The 22,009-nt window shown below is 49.0% G+C and overlaps 1 protein-coding gene across 2 annotated transcripts; it reads left to right on the forward strand.

The window, feature by feature from the left end:
• The first annotated feature begins 541 nt into the window (after positions 1-541).
• On the forward strand, positions 542-22,005 carry POLG (DNA polymerase gamma, catalytic subunit). Of its 2 annotated transcripts, none has more exons than XM_026648337.2 (22): positions 542-1,178; positions 1,636-1,831; positions 3,158-3,325; positions 4,495-4,641; positions 5,202-5,281; positions 5,883-6,065; positions 6,692-6,840; positions 7,173-7,296; positions 8,409-8,633; positions 9,180-9,300; positions 10,884-10,961; positions 11,239-11,385; positions 12,020-12,180; positions 13,617-13,670; positions 14,079-14,196; positions 14,775-14,910; positions 15,068-15,314; positions 15,794-15,916; positions 16,560-16,728; positions 18,352-18,560; positions 20,254-20,414; positions 21,920-22,005. In XM_026648337.2, the coding sequence occupies exons 1-22, from the start codon at positions 586-588 to the stop codon at positions 21,982-21,984; spliced, it is 3,654 nt and encodes a 1,217-aa protein (XP_026504122.1). In that variant the 5' UTR covers positions 542-585; the 3' UTR covers positions 21,985-22,005. The 2 variants fall into 2 exon arrangements, with proteins under 2 accessions (XP_026504122.1, XP_026504123.1); XM_026648338.2 differs by having other exon boundaries at positions 11,266-11,385.
• Positions 22,006-22,009: the final 4 nt, after the last annotated feature.

A 22,009-nucleotide genomic window follows, 5' to 3' on the forward strand; every position in this document is an offset into this window, starting at 1 on the left:
ACACTCCCCTGGATGGTAGGGAAAAGCCAAAGGGGAGGAGTTGAGTGTTGGGACATATGGGGTTTCATTGACCCATGGGAGGGTGGAGTGAGCTACTGGAATGGGATAAGCCAGGGGTCGGCAACGTTTGGCACGTGGCTCGTCAGGGTAAGCACCCTGGCGGGCCGAGCCAGTTTTATTTACCTGCTGATGCGGCAGGTTCAGCCGATCGCGGCCCCCACTGGCTGCGGTTCACCGTCCCGGGCCAATGGGGGCGGCGGGAAGCGGCGCGGGCCGAGGGATGTGCTTACCCTGGCGAGCCGCATGCCGAACGTTGCCGACCCCTGGGATAAGCTAAGTATTTGCAGTATCACAACGCTATAGCCTTGTCTACACTGAAGGGTTTTTTCTTAAACTGCCCCAAGCTGGTTCTGCTCCAGTGATGCTAGTGGTGGTTGCAAGTGCTCAGGTTCTTTGAGGGGGGGAGGGAAGCCCCAATGAATTATGCTAAATTTCAGTCCTTCTGTTGCGCTTCTCTTTGCAGACCTGTCCCACCAAAAAGGGCTGACTCTGGCCCGTTCTCCATGTTACTAAAGTTGGCTGAAGATGACACATTTACTCTGGAGGAAGTCGATAGCACGTCTGTTTCCATCACCGAGAGCCAGGCATGGGAGATGTGCCTCAGATTCTTCAGCCAGTCGCCCAGTGCAAGAGGAGGTCCTGCAAGATTCTGGCACCAGCCAACGGCGCATGAACCCACTAAACATCCAGATGCTGTCCAAGATTCTTCACGAGCAGATTTTCCGGGGTGCTCAAGTGCAGTACTCAGATGCTGACATCCAGAGGAGTGTGGAACATCTGCAGAAGCATGACCTGTGGGGCAAAGAGACATCCACGCTCCCTGATGTGGAGCTGCAGCTGCCCCGCATGTACGGGAACAATCTTGATGAGCACTTCCGGATTCTGGCGCAGAAGCAGAGCCTTCCTTACTTGGAGGCTGCTAATCAGCTGCTCCACTGCGAGGTGCCCCCCATGCCCTCACAGTGGGCTTGGGAAGTTGGTTGGACACAGTACGGACCCAATGGTGAGAGGAAGGCTGTAGACTTCCCTGAAGAACGAGCCTTGGTGTTTGATGTTGAAGTGTGCATGGCAGAAGGCCATTGCCCAACACTGGCAGTGGCTGTTTCTCCAAGTGCCTGGTAAGATGTGATAACTGTAATATGCAAGAAAAGCTACAACACTAACTGTTACCACAGTGGCGATGGATGGAGGAGCAGCAGAGCTGAGCTTCTCCGTTGTGCTAAATGCTTGGTTTGATAGCGAGTAAATGGTCCCATGGAGCTGTAGCTATTGGACATGGGCCAATTCTAAAGCCTACTTGTGAAATTCCAGTTTGATTTAGTTAGTGAATTCAGCGCTGGTTTCACAGCCTCTGCGCATGAACAGGTAAAACTTGGGCAGCAGCAGTGCAAACTTCCCTACGCTGCTTCCTGCCAGTGTAGCTCAGCCCTGCTTGAAAAGTCAAATTCTGGGGGGAGGGAGAGAAGAATTTGGCCTCCTGGCTCATCCCTCCTTAGTCCTTCTACTAAGACTAGCAGAGGGGAATCAGTCTTCATAATTTTAAGTAATCCAAAAGATAACATGCTTCCTTTCCAGGTACTCCTGGTGCAGTAAGCGGCTGCTAGAAGAACGCTATACCTGGTCCAGCCAACTGACTCTGGCTGACTTTATTCCACTAGAAACGGCTCTGAACTCAAGCTGTCTCACCAAACAGGACTGGACAGAGAGATTGGTGGTGGGTCACAATGTCGCCTTTGATCGAGCACACATTAAAGAGCAGTACTTGATCCAAGTAAGTACTTTCCTCATTTTATGTCCATTTCATCCACCTGCTTTCTCCTTGGCTCTGCCCATGGCTTTGAGAAAAGCCACTTAGGACCTGATTTTCAAAATTTAGTGTAAACAATACATTAGTTAAATGTATAATTTATTTTACAAAGTTAATTTGCTAGGGCAGTTACTGCTAGTTACACATTTAACGAGCCACTTGTATGTACGCTCACCTGACCTGCGTCTGCAGTTGTAAATATGCACAAATTAGACATGGTTTTTGTAAGTATAATTGCACTCACCTAATTTTGAAGGTCAGGTCTTGTGCCTTAGTTAACTGTAAGATAGGAATAACATCACTTCCACACCTCATGGGAGGGATTGTGAGCTTTGTTCCATTAAGGGTTGTGAATTGCTTTGAGATTCTCAACTATAAAGTGCTATAGAGGCAGCAGTCTGCCTCTTGGTGCTTTTCAGTTTCCTTTCCCTGTGATCCAAAGCATAGAGACATTGTGTTTAGCATCAGGAAAGTCATGAAGGCCAGAGCTGGCAGATGACATGGACTTCAGTAGTCCAAGATATGCGACAAAAATAGCTTGTAAGTAGTGGAACGAAGCAAGACATTTTGGTAGCATCTTGGTTTACTGCCATAGCACAGGCCTGGATTCTTTCATTTCTAACCCCAGGAGCCTTTAGAACACAGAAGAAACAAGCACTCCCATTGCTTCCAGAGTTGTATAAGGGCTTGGATCTGTGTGACTGATTTCAGGGCAAGCTGTCCAATCTGGGTGTCCGATTCTGTCAGTTCAGCACTAAGAAGAGCAAGATGTTGAGTGTTAAAGTCAAGTCTCAGTTGATTGCCTGTGTGCACAGAACACTAGCAGCTCAGACACCAGACTGCCTCCCCACCAGCCCCCTAGCTCCATTCTTGAGAAGCCTGAGTGCGTGAATTGTGAAAAAGGCAGTGGCTCCTTGACTGCCTGTTCTCTAACCCAGCGGTTCTCAAACTGTGGGTCAGCCAAGCTGAAGCCAAAGCCTGAGCCCCATTGCCTGAGGCCAAAGTCCAAGCCCCAGCACCCAGGGCCGAAGCCTGAGCCTCACCGTCTGGGGCCGAAGCTGAAGCCCAAAGGCTTCAACCCTGGGTGGCGGGGCTCAGGTTACGCTTCCCCCCCCCCCCCCCCCCGGGGCCGCAGCCCTTGGGGTTTGGTTTTGCCCCCCCCCCCCCGGGGGGGGGGGGGGGGTGGGCTCCCCCCCCCCCCCCCCCCCGGGTTGTGTAGTAATTTTTGTTGTCAGAAGTGGGTCACAGTGCAATGAAGTTTGAGAACCCCTAACCTGCTGTGCATTTCAGGGCTCCCGAATGCGTTTCCTGGACACCATGAGCATGCACATGGCCATCTCAGGGCTGACGGGATTTCAGCGCAGCCTCTGGATGGCTGCTAAGCATGGCAAGAGGAAAGGACTGCAGCAGGTCAAGCAGCACATAAAGAAAACACGCAGTAAAACTGAAGGGCCTGCGGTGAGTAGGAGAATCACTGAGGAAATTTGTGCATTGCTAACTAGTGCTAGAGATCCCAACTGCTTGTTTTCCTTCACTTTGTTTCCTTAGCATTTAAAAGCCTCCCCGCTCCTTCCCCTCCACAGGGGACCTAGCTCTGGCCTCCCCAAAGGAATGGTTTAATAGACTGCTCCATTGCATTGTTTGAAGGAGAAGAGTCTGTAATGAATGTTTCATATTGTGCTGTTACTGGCCATCTCTGTACACTCCAGCTGGGGTCTGAAAACTGAGCTAGGCTCTTTCGATCTCTTCTGTCATCACATGTAATAAAGGGACTGCAGTCAGACCTCTGCTGGTGACCTAGTGCATAAGGCACAGTGGAGCCATCTTGTACTCCTGTAGCTTCAAAGGAGCTACAGGTCTAACAGGAGTAGCTGAAGCCTGAGCCCAACCTCCTGGGGCTAAAGCCTAAGGGATTCAACTCTGGGTGACAATAGAGCCAGTGGCTCTGACTTGCAAACACAGGAGGAGCAAGTCTGTGGAATAAGAGAGGGCCATTTTACCTTGGCAAAAACAGTCTTGCCCCACTCATATCTGTTCAGAATACTGCTGCAAAGATTATTGTCCTCGCCTGTCACTGTGACCATATCATCCCTCCATTGGCTCTATTGCATCAAACATTTCACTTTCAAGGCCCTTCACGACTTATCCCTACCCTACCTATCTCCTCTCATTCGTTATCGAGATCTCAACTCCTGCCTCCAATGTCTGCCTCCAGTGCCCACTTGCTAAATTTTCAAACAAGCACCTTTGTGGCTTCTCCCATGCTGCCCCTTATTGCTTGGAAGGAGCTACCTGTAAACATCTGCAAAGCTACCTCATTATTCTCCTTCAAATCCCCTTCCAAAACTCTCCTTTGCCATGATGCCTACAAAACCCTTAGATTATACAGAGACTATCTTTTGTTCTGAGTTTGCATGATGCCTAGCACAGTGCGATCCTGGTACATGACTGGGATTCCTAGACGCTATAGTAATACAAATAATAATTTTTATATAGTCTGTTTTCTTATCATAACTGTACTTTAGGTCTATTAGTTTAAAAATAGTACAACAAACTGCCTCTGCGTGTCTGTCAGCTGCCAGTTCTTTTCCTGCCCTGAGCTGGTCTGCTGGCTTGTCTCTTTGCAGATTGGCTCGTGGGACTGGGTGAACATCAGCAGCATTAACAACCTTGCAGATGTGCATGACCTGTACGTTGGGGGTGAGCCGCTGGAGAAAGAGGCCCGTGAGCTGTTTGTCAAGGGGAGCATGAGTGACATCAGACACAACTTCCAGGTAAGGGTGAGCAGCTTCTGGGAGAGGCCAGGGGAGGAGGAGCCAGGCCAGGGGAATTTCTTTAATTATAAAAACAAAAAGAACTCTCGGCAGGAATAACATTTTCTAGCAGCATGTTTTCCATTTCCTTGTAGTGGCTTTTGGGGACATACAAAGCATCCCCAGCTACGGGCAATGAAAGATGGAGCACTTTGTGCTACTGTTAGTAGTCTCCACGGGCAGCATCTCCATACTAATGATCAGGGCAGTTACAATTGGGTCCCTTTTCTTGCAAAGTTGGTGCAAGTCTCAGTCTCCCAGCACTTTGCCGATGTGGCCATTGGTTGACTAAGATTTGCATGCCTCTGACCCAGACGTCTGAGATTTCTTTCCCAGGGAGAGACCTGAGGGGAAGTTTGTGAGGATGGGGTAGAAAACTGTGTTGTGGAGGTCTTTAGTATAACTGGCTGACAGTCACAATGACACTAGGTTATTGGGCCCCTTGGCTCGGCCAGTTCATTGCACTATGCTCTATACATACAGTCTAATCTTCCTACTTTTTGCCTGTTTCTGCCCCAAAGGAACTGATGAAGTATTGTGCCCTTGATGTCCAAGCCACTCATGAAGTGTTCCAGAAGCAGCTGCCACTCTTCATGAAGAGGTGAGAAGGAGTTTGACCTTAGCCGACACAAAAATTAACTGTTGCACAAAGCCTCGAAAATCTGGCTACAGATACAGGGAATTTGGTGCAGTTGCTGCAGTCTTATCCAGCCATGCTGAGGACCTGAGTTTGATCCTCATGGAGATGGGGGATAAACTCATTTCCAGGTTGGCAATCAGCATCTGAGCAGACTGGTGCCAGAACTCTGGGGCTGCACAGAGCCTCATTGCATGGGGACCCTGATCCCTCTCTCCTGGCTAGAAGGAATAAGCATCATAATTTCACACTCAGATAAGGTGGGCAGCTCTTAATGAGAGGGATCCTGTAATGAAGCTCTCATGGGTGGGACTGAGGGATCTTGGTGAAATGGACTTTCTTCTGCCTGCCCTACATACAGATTCATATTAGGGCCTTCGGTAATTGCCGGTGCAGGAGGGCAAAAGCCATAGACAGTTCTGGGCAGTAGCGTGAGGTTGGGAACTCCTAAGTGGAAATGGAGCTGAAGTCACAGATTTTGTATCTTTATTTGTAGAATAGCCTAGTGCTTACAGGCCAAATGCCTTCTGGGTTGTGCTTAATACCATATGTATTTGTGCTGTAGATGCCCCCATCCTGTGACCTTTGCAGGGATGCTGGAGATGGGTGTTTCTTACCTGCCTGTCAATCAGAACTGGGAGAGGTACTTGGATGAGACTCAGGGCACCTATGAGGAGCTGCAGAAAGAGATGAAGAAATCCCTGATGAACCTGGCCAACGATGCCTGTCAGCTGCTTTATGAGGAGAGGTACCAGCTGGGTCATGAGCATCATGGCAGGGGGAAATGCAAAGGAGGAAGGGGCTTAGATCCTGGCACTTAGTGCAGGAAGAGAAAGCATTTTTCATTTAAAAACAGCAAAGGAATTTACTTAGCACTGATATGACAATAGTGTGGCTAGATGGCTAAGAAGATTGTTGATGAGAGCTGAAGCCATTCATCTTTAGATCACCAAATCTGTCCCCATATTCATAAGGGCTGACCCTCAATCCAATCCCTAGCAGACAAATGTTCACAGCTCAGAAACTATCTTTAGATTTGGCACCAGCTGGTTAGCAGCCTCTGTAGAGGCTGAAGATTCAATGGAGACTGAATTTGACTGTTCAATTCTGGGCGAGGCATGTTGGCAAAGGGTAGTATGCGGGAATCTGGCATTGCTGCGGTCCACTGCTTTTATTCTGTTCATAACCCTCAGGTTAATGCTTGACAGGGAAAATAGTCAAAAATTAGGTCTGTGTGTGTCCCTCCTCCTTGTCCCTGGTAAAGTAAACTGGAACCAGGTGTCAGAATTCAGGACGTCGGCAGTGTCTAGATCAGGCAGAATGTAGAAATGCAAAGCCGAAACAAACTACGTGTAATGTTGTTCTGCCATGCAGGTATAAGGATGATCCCTGGCTATGGGACCTGGAGTGGGACCTACAGGAATTTAAGCAGAAGAAGAAAACAGTAAGGAAGAAAAATGAAGATATAAACAGCGAGCCAGCCAAAGTGGTGGCAAACCCGTCTGCCCTAGAGTGGCAGGAAGGTAGTGCTCTTGGTGGGTGTGCGTGGTGGGGAGGTGAGGGTGGAAAACAGGTTTAATACCAACTATCTAAGTTCTAGTGAATTTGCAGGAAAGACATGCAGCACAGAGTCTAAGTGGTGGGAAATCTGAACCAGTGGGAAAGGGCAGCTGTCAGGTAGAGGCATAGTCAGTGTAACTTTCTAGAAAAGGAGGAACAGAAACAACTGAGCAAACATGGAATCACGTGTAAGAGCAGCGCATGTCGGAAAGGGCACTGTTTCTCATCATGCTGCATTCCCAAGTGGGTGCAGAGAGGACATCCCTTGCTGAGGTTATGTTTATTACAAAATCAGATCCTGGTCCCCCCAGTGAAGAGGAAGAGCTGAGAGTCCCTGAGAGCTGGGTCTTCCTGGAGCGTCTGAAGGAGACTATCAGTTTGCTACCAAAGAGAACCCAGCACCTGCCAGGCCACCCAGGGTGAGTCATTCAAAAGGGGTTTGCATAACTCACCACTTAATGGTGACTTTGGTTTGTAGATGGAAACATTTCCAGTTGCTATTACTAATCTATGGAAGTGTTATCTGAGCTCCTCTTCCTGCCCATGGGGCCAGGGTATTCCAGCTGTTTAGTCCCTTTCTAAATGCCTTTGCTGATGGGCATTAAATAGCCAACAGGTGGTAGAAGGATAGGTGAAGTGGAGAGCCTGGAAACTGAGTGGATGAAGTATGTACCTTTTGCTTCAGAGGCTGGGGTTACACTCTGGCTGTTGTGAGATTAGTGGGTCCCAGTTCAGCTCTCAGTAGACAGATCATCATCTCTGGAAGCCACCACTAAGAATTGGGCACATTTAAGTATTCTGCTCAAAGTGGTCTGTGCTGAGCCAATGTGGAAATTAAATTGCCTCCCACTTCTAGAGAAGATGGACCCTCCCGCATGTTGGAAGCACCACAGCTACCCCACTGCCCTGCTATCTGGGGTTGAAGGTATACTCAACATATACATTGTTCTATGCCCAAAGCAAATGTGGAACTGCCTCTCAGGGCTGGCAGTTCTTGAGAATGGGTTCCTGAGCTGGAGCATGTGCTCTTCCCAGAAGAGGAAGAGAAATCCCCATACTCCCAAGATTTCTCATACTCCACTGCAATCCTTTGTCCCAAAGAGACAGAAAAAATATTCAAGCTTCTCCAGACAGATAGCTTTTTATAAGAGGAGATGGCAAAATCATTCCCTTGTCCCTAAGAAATGCAGCACTTGGAAAGCGTGTGCTTGGAGGCAGCCACTTAATGTTTCTTTTTGATGGGTGAGTTCTATTCAGATGATCTCGCATTTGCTGATGGTCCCATTGATCATTCACTGGATATTAGATCAACTAAGTGGGCCCGACAGATGTGCTGTCCTTATAGTTGGGGAAACCCTGTCCTAGGCTAAAAGAGATGAAATAGGATGGACCACCTCGAAACATGAATAGTGAAGGGAATTTCTCATATTGCCTTGTTAACCAAAATGAAAGGCAGTAGATGGGGAGGAAGCTTTGAACTGCTCTTGAAGCCTTTCTCCCCACCCTAATTGTTACTGTCTTGGGTCTCTAGGTGGTACCGTAAACTCTGCCCACGCCTGAGTGATCCAGATTGGGTGCCAGGTCCCAGTCTCATCAGCCTTCAGATGAGAGTGACACCAAAGCTAATGAGACTAACCTGGGATGGTTTCCCAGTGCATTACTCTGAGAAGCATGGCTGGGGCTACTTGGTGCCCGGGAGGAAGGACAATTTGCCAAAGGATATCTCAGAGACAGAAGAGCCATCCTGTCCATACAGGTAGGAGAGTGAGAGAGATGGGATGGGCTATCTAAGGAGATGTCAGCAGTAAAGTTACTGTATTCACTAAGCTGGAAGAGAGTCCCATGTTGCTAAGCCTTCTGATCTTTAGTGGTTATTTGCTGAACAGTTTTGGGGAGGGCGGTTCTGGGAAGAAGGTCAGCAAATTAATCCAGAGCTCCAAAGTCTCAAACTGCTTGGCAATCAAATAAGGCAGTAACCTGAGGGCATTAAAGATGCATCTATTCCTCCCTGAACAGAAGCCTGTGCTTTTCTCCCTTCCGATCAGAGAAAAAACCTCTCTGGCTAACAGTGTTTGGCTGGGAATTTTGGCCTCTCCTTCTGAAAGATGCTGGGGAATATGTTGCCCTTATTTTCATCTTCTTATCTGAACAGATGTCCTTGTGGAGCCTGGTAACTCTCTGTCCGAGGGTGCTGCTTGTGGTGATAAATTCCACTTCAGATGCTCGATATGAAACCTGTCTCCACTCCCAAAGACACAGGTTCCTGAGTACCACTCATCTCTCCTTTGCCTTCTCCCTCTAGGGTTATTGAGCACCTGTACAAGGAGCATTGTAAGGAGAGAGGGAAGGAGCAGCCTGGCTCACTGAACAACTGCCTTGAAGAGGAGCTCATGTTAACAGACAACAGCACTATCTGGCAAAAGGTAAAGCTGGGTTTGCTGGAACTGAGGGATGAAGGGAGTAGAGCAGTGTTTCCCAAACTTGGGACGCCGCTTGTGTAGGGAAAGCCCCTGGCGGGCCGGGCCGGTTTGTTTACCTGCTGCGTCCGCAGGTCTGGCCAATCGCAGTTCCCACTGGCTGCGGTTCGCTGCTCCAGGCCAATGGGAGCTGCTGGAAGTGGCCAGGCCAATGGGGGCTGTTGGAAGCGGCGGCCAGTACGTCCCTTGGCCCGCGCCACTTCCAGCAGCTCCCATTGGCCTGGAGCAGCGAACTGCGGCCAGTGGGAGCCGCGATCGGCCGGACCTGCGGACGCGGCAGGTAAACAAACCTGCCCGGCCCGCCGGGGCTTTCCCTACACAGGCGGCGTCCCAAGTTTGGGAAACACTGGAGTAGAGGCTCAGAAAACTTGTCCGAGGCACCTGTTCCCCCTGGAAAAGCATAATGGACAGAAAGTCCACCTGCTTGAGTGAGAAGAGAGGGCCCGACTGCCTTTGGCTCCTGCCCTGCAAACGAACTGGCACCTTCAAACAAACCAACTATCCACTTGGGTTCCTTGATCATTTTTCCTGTGGCTGGCTGTCTCCATTAGCCTTGACTGATTCACATAGGTGTTGCTTTCCATGGTCATTTCCCTGAAAGGAATCTTGATTCCCCCCCCCCAATATATGAAAAGAACATTAAAAAATACTGAGTTCAGGTCAACTCCACTGAAATGACATCTGACCTCTTCACTCCCATAGTCCCTCTGGTTTGAGCTACTAAAAGTCTGGCCAGGTGGCCACCCTACTCAGAGATTTGTTAATGCCAAATCTTAGCAGCCTGTGACTTGGAGCAACTGAGACGTCATTTCAGAGAGGGTTGAGGGAAAGAAGGGAGGGTCTGAAGTAGTGAGAAGCAAGAGAATTTCTTGTAGCCCAGAACAGAGAACCCCATTTTGGAGCCCAGCGGCCCTCTTCTCACAGACATTCACTAAGCTCCCATCCTGTTCTGCACAGCTACTTTCTTGCTGGTTAAACACTGTTGTGCTTATATCCACTTAAAGTGATGTAAGAAAGGGGACTGACCAGCTTGGATGGGAATGGGGTACAGAGCCTCTTTCGTCTATGCTGCTGATTCAAATCCAGCGCAGTCATAAGTGACTGAGTTATTGTCCTCTGATGGCTCTTCAGCAGCTTGTGTGAAAAGAACTGGCCTCTTTGCTGAGAGTCTTGGCAGAGAGGCCAGAGACTAATAGCTATGGAGCCTGAATTCCCGATTTGCCCCAGGGTTGTCTCTCCAGGTCATTACTGCACATTATTGCCCTGCGGCTTCCTAGTCTGTACCTGTTTCAAGGATAAACAGATGCCTAAAGTCTTCTTAGATATCAAGCAGACACCTTTCACCAACACACAACTCACTTTAAAAATGAGGAAGCTGGAGAGCTGTGAGCCCAACAACGTGCTGGAGAACAGCAGCCTCACACTATGAGAGGTTCCTGGAAGAGCTATCCAGGCAGCCCCTGATCTAACTGGGAAGCCAAAGCACATACTAAGAAGCTCTCTGATCCTTCTGTCCCCTTTGTTCCCAGGTGGAGGAGCTGAGCCGGTTGGAGATGGATACTGATGTGGAAGCTGAAACAGGCAGAACAGCTAAAGGGCCCAGACAGGTAAATGGAACGTCCTACTGCGAGTGTGTCAGCTAACTGGGATTCATTGCACAGGTGCTGCTCCAAGCACAACAAGAGGGCCCAGGATCCTGCATGGCTGACGAGGAGCAGCTCCTTCCATAGCAGGGACCCTTTAGGATGCTGCTCTCAGGAGCCCAATGGATGTCTCCATTATAGTGTGTGAGGAGTCAGGTGCTTGTGTAGTTGAGGTGGCACTTCATTAACTAGGTGCTTCCCCCACCCCTGAGGCTTTTCCTTCTTCTGACTCTAAGTTTAGCAAGTGTCTCATGCTGGATGGTTTCAGGGAGAGACTGCTTACCTGGAGCTGGAGTGTGCCGAGAGCCAGCCTACATATCACCATGGCAATGGCCCTTACAATGATATCAACATCCCTGGCTGCTGGTTCTTCAGGCTGCCTCATAAGGTGAGTGTGGAGTCCATAGGCTGTTTCTTGTTTGCTGCTGAGCCCTCCCTGGAGTGCAGGGCATGGTGTTTGAGACCCAGGGCTGGCTCCAAAGGGGGAGTGAGTGACACATCTGGAGACCATTCCTCCTGCACTGACCCAACTAAGCTCTTACTGTCCTCATGCTAAATCCTGGGGTGTGCTGAACAGTCCCCCACTGAAATGCACATGGGCGCCAAGTATTTTAACTGTGGGACTGTCCCCTTACCCATCCCCCTAAAGCCCTTTACTGGCCTAACTGGACCAAGTCCCAGCTCCTCACTTTCTCCTTCAAGGCTTTGCACAGTCCATCTTCTTCATCCTCTCTGCTCTCATCTCCCCTCCTCCCACTCCCTCCTCTGCCTCCTCCCACTCAGGGTTGTGATTAGCCTCCCAGTTCCTGTCTGCTGAAGGCACTTGCGCTCCTTCTTCAGACCCCACTTCTTTGATATAGCCACCTGCCCTGGTCAGCAGCTCGCGATAGGGCTGGTGTTAAGGGCGTGCTTGTAAAGATATGGAATGGAGCAGGGAAGTGACCAGGGCTTCATTTCTATTTCATAATAATAACCGCCCAATGTACTGAGCCAAGCCAACCTCCTTTCCTTTGCTGTTAAAGGATGGGAATGACAACAACGTTGGAAGCCCTTTTGCCAGGGATTTCTTGCCCAAGATGGAGGATGGCACCCTGCGGGCTGGCATTGGGGGCACTGATGGGACAAGGGCCCTTGAAATTAACAAAATGATCTCGTTCTGGAGGAACGCTCACAAGCGAATTAGGTGAGATAGTCAGACACTAATTCCTCTCCTCCCCCAATTAAACTGCAAAGTCCCCACCCGTGGGAGATCTGCTGCTGAGTGACTGATAACGGGACTTGCACAGGAACTGTGGTGTACTGCACCTCTGTGTGCTAAGGCACTGAGGAGCATTAGAGCTGATAAGGGAAGGAGCACTGAAGGCCTCCAAAGAGGCTGATCCGGGGCACAAACTTTGCACACTTAAGAAAAAAAGGGATTAGGCAAAGAGCCAAAATGAAACTCTAATCATGGGTAAGTGCAGGAAGGGAGTTCAAACAATGAGCAAGCAGACTGGGTCAAGCATCCTAGCACTGTGGACCTGGGGCTGGAGGGGCAAGTTTCTTCAACTCCCAAGGAATGCCGTGGCAATTCAACAGGCTCTCCTATGGGTAAGGGTCGGGGGAATGTCAAGGCCCAGCTAGATCTAATATGGACAATCTCTCCACTAGGATTCCTAGGGACAGGGGTGGGGGGATTAGACATTAGTGCTGCAGAAGGAGCTTTCTGTAGATCTGTAATAGTCTGAGAGTACATGTGCCCCCACTGTTAGCACTTCCAGGAGTCAGGCAGATAAATGCACACATTGGGGGTCTGGTAGATTTGCTACTAACTCCTCTTAGCAGAGTACAGTAACTTCTAAATTGTAACATGCCGCTTGACCACTGCTGTTTTTTGGACAGGGAGCTCCTCCCATGTTAAATATCACTGTCTGTTTCCTGGCAGCTTGCTTACCACAGTACAGGGGGCTAATCTGAACTGCGGTACTGGAGATGCAGGATCTGAGGGAGGAAAGCAGGTCTGAGGGATGAAGCCCCATCTCTTATGACAGCCTCAATGTCCCATCCTGTGAATGAATGATTTTGCCCCATGGTCTGGATTAAGCTGAAATTTTCATCCCTCAGTTTAAAGCATTATTTCCATGTAGCATTCAGTTAAAGGTGGGAAAATGGCAAATGTCTGAGTGGCTCCTGATCACTCTGCCCATTGGTGGCACCTTTTTACTTCTCCATAGTGAGGGAACGGGTATGAACTGGGCTGTAGGTGTGTGTGCTGTGCCAGAATGTGCTGCTTCAACCCAAGCAAGAGGACAAACATCTCCCACAAACTAATCTTTTGGCAGTCATAAGTGCCAAAAACCTACTTAATTGATCATTAAAACTTCCTTGCCCTCGGCACATGCTGGCATGGCCGGGGCTAGAAGCACAGTAGAGACAGCATGCTCAGCTCTAGTGTGTTGGCCTTGGGCAGCTGAAGGAAAGAACCTGAGAAAAGGGGATGCAAACTTGGGGGTTCCCCAAATAGAATCGAAGATCCAGGGTGATCTTCCCTTTACCTGCCTCAGCTGCTGCTGTTCATGGCCTTTCTCTTCCCAGTCTGTCTCACTGGGGCCCTGGCCTCATGTGTTCTTGTTTCGACAGCGCCCAGGTGGTGGTGTGGCTGAAGAAAGGGGAGTTGCCTCGATCAGTAACTAGGTATGTGAGGAAATGCCATACAGGTCAGTGGCCCCTGTTCAGTTAAATCTGACCTTTGACTATTGGACCTTTCTTTCTCTGAGACTACGGGAACCTGAATCCTTAAGGGGGTCAGAATTGGGGCAGTACAGGGGGAATAGTCTCTTTCCTAGTTCCCTTACATCCTCCCATCAGTCTCAACTCTCTGGCCTGTGTCGACTGTGGAACTAGCTCAGCAATCAGACCCCAAGCTGGGATTATAAAAGGACTTTAGAAACTCAGTCCCATGTGATGAATCTTTCTTGGCTACAGCCACTGGGAAGTCCCTTTCAGTTACTGAGTTCTCAGTGTGGGAAAAGCCAGAGCCAGGCCTTCTTCATCCCTACTGTTCTCCAGTGGGCAGACAGTGACACTCCGCTTCTATTCCAGACATCCAGACTATGATGAGGAGAGTAATTATGGAGCCATCCTGCCACAGGTGATAACAGCAGGGACCATCACTCGTCGGGCTGTGGAACCCACCTGGCTGACTGCCAGCAATGCCCGGGTACAGAACTATCTTTTAGTGCTCTGGAGAGGGATTATTTGTGGAGCACATTAGTGTGGGATCTCAAGTGAATGACAACTGTCCTGGATTAGAAATCAGATTTGAGGGAGCGGGGGTATGTCTTGGGTTGGGTGTGAACTTTGTAGATCTCAGAGGCTGGTTCTATAATCCTTTGCCCTCTTCCCTCGCTGACATGAGTTGGCCTAGTAACCTAGGGCTGACGAGATCCAGACGATCAAGGGCTGAGAGCAAGACCTCAATGAAAAGGGAGTTAGAATCAGTGGAGACCTTCTAGGCTCCATCTGGGATGCAGAGGCCCTCGCAAAGGAAGGGGGGTAAGAGTGGAGCAAGGCAATAGTTGGTCTCCTTGCCTGTATTCCCCTTGTCAGGAGTGTCTCTGGCTGGCATTTCTGCACTGGAAGAGCTGTGTGCTGTTAACACCACATGTTGTGATCTTCCAGGAAAGCAGGATGCAGAGGCCAGACAGTCACTAGAGAAAAGTTGTTTAGCCTGGTAATGGTGTAGGGGAGGGAGGTGTAGGAGTACATGCTCAAAGTGGCATCAATCTGTGTTCACAGGCTGACCGGGTAGGCAGCGAGCTTAAAGCCATGGTCCAGGTCCCTCCGGGCTACCACCTGGTTGGAGCAGATGTGGATTCCCAGGAGCTCTGGATAGCTGCTGTCCTCGGGGAGGCTCATTTTGCTGGCATGCATGGTGAGAGGTTCAGCTGGAGCAGCACTGTCCTGCAATCATGTGACATGGACTGCAGTTAGGGTGCTGGGCCAGGATGTAGCATTGCTGTGGGGATGCTGTGAGGTCTGACTCAGACCCATTTCCAGTCTGCATTAACCTCCTCTCTCCTGCCCCCCAGGCTGTACTGCATTTGGCTGGATGACTCTGCAGGGAAAGAAGAGCAACGCCACAGACCTGCACAGCAAGACGGCCTCTACGGTGGGGATCAGCCGGGAGCATGCCAAAGTCTTCAACTATGGGCGCATCTATGGGGCAGGCCAGCCCTTCGCAGAGCGCCTGCTGATGCAGTTTAACCACCGGCTGACGCAGCAGCAGGCAGCTGAGAAGGCTCGGCAGATGTATGCCGTCACCAAGGGGATCCGGCGGTGAGTTCTGCCTTGTGGTTTAACTTGGCAGAGCTTTGACGTAGAAATCTGTGGGGAACATGATCTGCCTGTGGCATTGTTGTGTCCACTGTTGAAGGAGTTGGCCAGAAACTTGCTGCACTGTTAGCTCAGTTTGTCTCCAGCTGGGTCATTCTTCCTGGGATTTGGACCAGAAGGGTCCTTTGGTAGGTTGGCTGCCCCTATGGAGCTGCCTGAGAGGAAGCTGTGTCTGTCTCTGACATAGACCAATCCCTCCTAATGAGGTGAAGGTAGAGCACATTGCCGGCTGCTGGGCTCTCTGACTGTCCTGGTCTAAGTGTCCTGAATCTGGAGCTCATGCTTCTTGCCAATCAAGAGTTAATTAATTTGAAGCCTCTGAGCAGGCTTTCTCCTTTCCATAACCATGACTCTTGTTCCTGAAACTCCAGGAGATCTAAGTCTTAAGATGCCATTTATCCCTCCTGGTTCCTCTTTTCTAGGTATCACCTTTCTGAGGAAGGGGAGTGGCTAGTGAGAGAGCTGGGCTTACTGGTGGAGAGGACAGAGGATGGTTCTGTGTCTTTGCAGGACGTGCGAAGGATACGGAGAGAAACCACGAAGAGGTGAGGGAGCAAAGCTTGAGAAGAGCCTCTGTTTGTGTGACAAGGGAGTTGGGGTGGGAAATGGGATGTGCCAGCCCTCCAATGCGCCCTGTGCCAGGAACAAGGGGAAAGAAGAGCTGGTATAGACAGAAAGAGGATGCTGGTGAAAGAGGCAAGTCAACAGCTCTCTTAAATGAAATTGGAGGCCAAGGGCAATTTTAGCTTTTGTGCAAGGAGAGAGACAGCCATGAAATAGTCAGGTTTTGTTCAGATTTCCCCACCAGCCTCTGCCAATGCACTTTAAGCCTAATCTGAAACATTCCCTGCTATTGCAATCCCGGGCTTTCCTCCTCTCATCTGTCCCCACAACTCTGCAATGCATCTCAGTCCTGACCTGCAGCATCCCTGCTTTTCCAGCTCTGAACCTCCATGTAGCTCTGCTGACGCAGAATCCCCTGCTCCTTTAGTTGGGGGCTTCGCTTCCTGCCAGTCTGCTGATGTGCCATAAACCTAAGTCTGCAGAAGTGAAAAACTAGTGCAGCTGAGCCCCTTATTATCGATAGTGAAGCTCATGAAAGCTCTGACCCCAGTGCCTCTGCCGAGACTGTTTTGTGGCAGGTTCCTGGGGGAAGATGTAGTGACGCTTCTATTCCCCACGCTGCAGGTCGCACAGAGGAAAGTGGGATGTGGTATGCCAGCGTGTGTGGGCTGGAGGGACTGAGTCAGAAATGTTCAACAAGCTGGAAAGCATTGCTATGTCTGCCTCACCAAGAACCCCAGTGCTGGGCTGCTGCATCAGCAGAGCCCTGGAGCCAGCTGCTGTCAAGGGCGAGGTAAGCGCAAACCCTAGCCTGACACACAGCTCGGACTTGGCCCTGCAGAACTCTTGCTTTTGGTGTTTGTCGGTTTGAATGAGATGGCCTTGGCACACCCAGCTGGTAACACTCCATGTTGCCATGCTGAGAACTGTAGTCTGAAGAGGCCAACTTTGTAGTAGTTAAGTGACTGCATCCTGCTCTATTTTGTGCAAAGTATGAGTGGCCATGGGACTGCTGGCTGGCTGCCAATACTGCCCTGGATTGGGAACAGTTTGGACCATCCTGTGGAACCACAGGTTTATTGGTGCTCCACCCATATAAGTTTTGGTGCAGCTGTAGTTCTCAGTAATGCTGCCCTATGACAGACAGTGATGCACAGCAGCTTTGCTTGAAGGTTGTGCTACAGCAAGGACAACATTTAACTTTGAGGATAAACCCCCTCTGTACTCAGCAACTGCTCTAGAATCAATTGTCAGAAGCTGAGTTACAGACTGAAGCAAAGCTAGATTCTTACAGTGCCTTTTCTTTCATACCCCCGGTGTCTCTGCAGCTATGGAGTAGACAATGGGGTCTAACTTGCACTCACTTGCACCATTGACATCAAGGAAGTCACACAGGTGTGTGGGCAAAATTGGGCCTCTGTAGTCAAATGCAACAGCAGCAGTTCATAGAATGTCAGGGTTGGAAGGGACCTCAGGAGGTCATCTAGTCCAACCCCCTGCTCAAAGCAGGACCAATCCCCAGACAGATTTTTACCCCAGTTCCCTAAATGGCCCCCTTAAGGATTGAACTCACAACCCTGGGTTTAGCAGGCCAATGCTCAAACCACTGAGCTCTCCCCCGCCCCGTTCATAGTCTGCAACATTGCAGCCACTTCCCTGTGGGAAGGAATCTGGTCAAGACAAGGGGATTAGCCCCATTGCTTTCTAGAAACTGCCACAGGCATTTTCATTTCCCCCCAGAACAGCCCGTAACGGGGGTAGGTTTAAGTCTCATGTGAAGGATGGCATCTTCAGAAGTGCAACATGCACCTAGTACTGCTCTGCAGTGTCAGTACTGGGGATGAGCCCCAGTCCTGGTGAAACAATTAAAGCCCATGGCCTTGTGATTAGAGGCGGGAGTAGTGCCTGCTGAACCCACTGACACCATTGAGGCCTGTGCCATATCCTCAGGGATAAGAGATAACATAACAGGAGTTCAGCATACTCACCAGCACATAGACAGCTGCAGTAACTAGTTGTAAATGGCTCCTTCAGGGGTGAGGCTGCTTGCTTCTGCTCGATTTAAAGGGTCAACCCCCCTGAAACGCATGCTGGGAACATGATCCTATAAAAGGGCAATTGTACAGTGAGGGTTGGTTAGCGTCTAGGAAATAACAAAAGAAGTTGTATCCTATCACGATGCCCTTCTGTAATTGTTCTCTCCAGTGGGTGTTTGCGGCTTTTTGTTTTGTTTTGTTTTTGAATGGGATTTTGTATCCTCAAACACTGCCCCAACGACACAACCCTTTGAGGCTTGTTACCACCAACTGTTCCATGGTGGAGTGTGACCCTACGGGAACAAACTTCCCCAGGGAATGTGCCTGCTATAGGAATCAGTTCTGGAACCCTTCTAGCTTCTGGTTTGTGTTTCCTCCAGTTTGTAACCAGCAGAGTGAATTGGGTGGTGCAGAGCTCAGCTGTAGATTACTTGCACCTAATGCTGGTGTCCATGAAATGGCTCTTTGAAGAATTCAACATTGATGGGCGCTTTTGCATCAGCATTCATGATGAGGTGCACTACCTGGTCCAGGATGAAGATCGCTATCGGGCAGCGTTAGCCCTGCAGATCACCAACCTCCTAACACGGTAAAGGTTCTAAAAAACCCAGCCACATTCCAACCATGCTGCTTCATAGGGGCAAAACTGCAGGGCATGTGCTTCCTGATGAGACTGAATAGGCTGAAAGTGTTGGTATGGTAGGAAAGTTAAGAAACAGTCCATCACTTAAGTTATGTTTTGTCCTTAGTGAATGTGGAGTTGGCCAAAAGAGTTAAGTTAGCAGCACAAGAGACTGAGTTCCTTTTCATTCACCACCCAGGCTAACACAGGCAATTACAGATCAAACTTCCCTCTTCCTGTGAGCCTCACTCCTGATCTAAACAGGGATCTATAGAGTGAGAGGGCTATCAGGCTCTGTAGCAGTCAGTCCTTAACCACTCTAACAGGCAAATTGGGGTACTGGGTTTTTGATGTGAATACCTGTCTCCCCTCCCCACCCCACCCCACCTAATTTCACACAGGCCCAACAGCCACTGGGTGGGAATTGAACTAGAACCTAATTGCTTTTAAAATTCCAAATCTTGAAGGCTTGTGTGTGTGTGTGTGTCAAGAATCTTCCTTTATATAACCGAATGCAGAGCAGTTAAGCTTCATGGTTCTCCTAGCAGGGGCAGGAATGGTTGTCAGTACGTGCCATGCTCCTGTGCCAGGAAATGCTCCTATACTGCTCCTAGCATGTGTGCACGTTAAAGCCCTGTACCACCAGAGCAGACGTGACTCCTTCCTGGCCCCTGGGTCCTTCCATTGTGCGGCTGCATTGTGGTCAGAGCAGTGAGGCAGCTCTAGTGAGTCAAACCCACATGGTTTGTAATCTGTAGATTAAAAATTAGTTGTGAGGTAATAATTTTACACGAGTCCCCTTATCTGCACATCCCAGCACTGTTACAGTGAAGTAGGCCAAAGCAGAGCTGCTTGCTCTTGCATCTAGTTAAGTATGCCAGTAAACAGAGCATCTCTGTGCCCAGGTGGTGCTAATGCCTTGGTACCTGTGGGCTTCACGTTGGGAAAATCTGACAGACACACACACACACTGAGGGGAGGATTAACTGGAGTTAAGTGTCTGGGTTCTTCCTTTCTTAGAAGGGAAACTGAACATATCTTGACTCTCTTCCTCCCACCTCCTCTTCAGCAATACCAAACCCTCATGCTACTGTGTAGTTATAAAGCACTTTACATCTTCAAAGTGCTGTGCAAATAGGATGCAAAATAATCTTTAACAACTGACTAATGTTCTTTGAAGCTATTATTACTGCAGGCAGGACTAGGCTTGATTAAAGCAGTTCTCCCCCTTCTGTTAGAGGGGACCAAGCGTGTTGCTAACTGTGAAATCAGGGTCCTTGCTGCCTTTTAAAGTCCGATAGAACCAGCTCTACAGAAAGTGAGTGTCAGCACTGAAGGAAAGCTCTTGGCAAACAAGCTGTAATACCCAGCAATTGCCTTGTGGTGGGTGCTAGTAGAATAAGCCTGCCTCGATGAGTCTCCCACCTGCCAGGGCAATCTCAGAGGATAAAGGGTCCTGCCCCTTGTCTGTGTAAAGATCTTTTCCATGATCTCAAAGTAGTGGTGGCTCTAGTGAAGAGCTGTGACAAAGCACTAATTGGCCCATTTGCAGGTCTGAGGGTAGCTCTTACCACAGAGCTAGAATCAGCTGCCTACCATGAGAAGGGAAAGACTCTCCTAAGGATTAAGTATTTACATGCAGTGGCTCTTACTCTTTCAGGTGCATGTTTGCCTATAAACTAGGCCTACAGGATCTGCCTCAGTCAGTGGCTTTTTTCAGTGCTGTGGATATTGACCTGTGTTTAAGGAAGGAAGTGACCATGGATTGTCTAACTCCATCAAATCCAAGTGGGCTGGAGAGGAGATATGGCATTCCACCAGGTAAGTATCATCTCACACAAGCTAGGAGTGAGAAGCAGATTATAGCTTATTGAAGCATGAACAGCTAATCTCCATCTGTAAGAAGTGGCACTTGCTCTTAAATGCTCTGTCACAGAGCTGTGTTCAGCTAGGAGCTCTATGATTGAGCATTGCTCTGTCACAGTCACCTCATAGGTACAAACTACTCACTATAAAAAAACAAATTCCCATAAGGCAGTTGCCTAGCTCTGTACAAAGACCATGCACCCTGAAAATGACCACATATTTGCTTGTACCATCTGTTAGAAAGTTCCTGTCTCAGCATCAAGGCCAGCCTGCATTTCCAATCCAATGGCACTATGTGGAACTCCCAGCTAAAGCCTGTTCTAGGTGTAAATTCTGGGGCAAGTCCTAGAGGACTGCCACCTCCCTGCTGGGTGATGGGTTTGCAGTAACATAGTGCACATTCCTTTAACTTGCTGTCCCTTTGTCACCCTTACATGTATGTCCACATTGGAGCTGGAGGTATAGATTCTAGGCTGAGTAGACATACCAACGCTATCTCTCATCAAGCTTACATGCTAAAAATAGAACTGTAGCCACAGCACCATAAGAGGCTAGCCAATCAAGTACATACCTGGGGTCTCAGATGGGACTTGTACTCAGTGTGACTAGCCATCCTGCCACCTGCACCCTCACTTCTATTTTTAGTGCTCTAGCTTGTGAGCTAGTGTGGGGGTATGTACACTTGACCTGGAAATTACACCTCCAGCTCCAGTGTAAACACATCCTCAGTCTTACACTACTTTCTTCTTGCTCCCATTGACTGTTCTTAGCACAGCACAGCCTTGTTTAGAAAGCTGCAGACAATCCAAGCTGAAGTCATACTAGTACCCACCAATTCAGGATAAAGTGATAATTACTCATCACTTGACAAACATCTTGTAATTGATGCAAATAAATAACTTAAGTCGCAGCTATTTAAATACCTCCTGAAATGTGAGATTGTTCTTTCAAGTAAAGAACCAACTGCCTAACTCTAGAAGCACAGATGAGTAGGCAGTTGGAAATGTGAATAGTTCAATGCATGGTTTTTGAATAAGCCACGCAATACCCCTTTAAACAACCTTTATTGGTAAAGCTTAAGCCAAAGTGCATTTTAGGAAAGGCGCAACAAGTGAACAAGTCCTAGTGGTAGGAACCTCAGTTAACTTCTCTCCAGGAACATGGACCAAAGCAGCCAAGTGCATTACAGCTAAAGTCAGCAGAAACAAGAGACCACTAGAGTCCAACCACAGGAATATTAATAATAAACTGCTCCATTTTTTCACTGTACCACCATAGTTGGCTTCTCTGTTCCTATCTTTACAGTGATCTTTTATTCACAGAGGGAGCGTTAGGGCCTTTAAAGCAACAAAACAGTGGAAAATATGGTGTTTGGGGTGTGTGTTTTTCTATCACTTTTATGTTGTGGGCTTTCAGAAAGTGCCCAAGTGGAAGTAACTTAGCTTACAACTGTCTTTCAGGTGAAGCTCTGGATATATATCAGCTTATTGAAATAACCAAAGGCTCACTGGAGAAAAGAAAATAGAGCTGGAGACAACCAGACTATCAGA

Source organism: Terrapene carolina, unplaced genomic scaffold (genome assembly GCF_002925995.2).
Source record: "Terrapene carolina triunguis isolate 2854851 unplaced genomic scaffold, T_m_triunguis-2.0 Scaffold67, whole genome shotgun sequence".
Classification (NCBI taxonomy): domain Eukaryota; kingdom Metazoa; phylum Chordata; order Testudines; family Emydidae; genus Terrapene; species Terrapene triunguis.

Coding starts and splice junctions, on each gene's coding strand:
- POLG (XM_026648337.2), top strand. CDS start 586: ATGACACATTTACTCTGGAGGAAGTCGATAGCACGTCTGTTTCCATCA. Junction 7,297..8,408: donor CACCTGCCAGGCCACCCAGG/GTGAGTCATTCA, acceptor TTGGGTCTCTAG/GTGGTACCGTAAACTCTGCC. Junction 14,911..15,067: donor TCATTTTGCTGGCATGCATG/GTGAGAGGTTCA, acceptor CCTGCCCCCCAG/GCTGTACTGCATTTGGCTGG.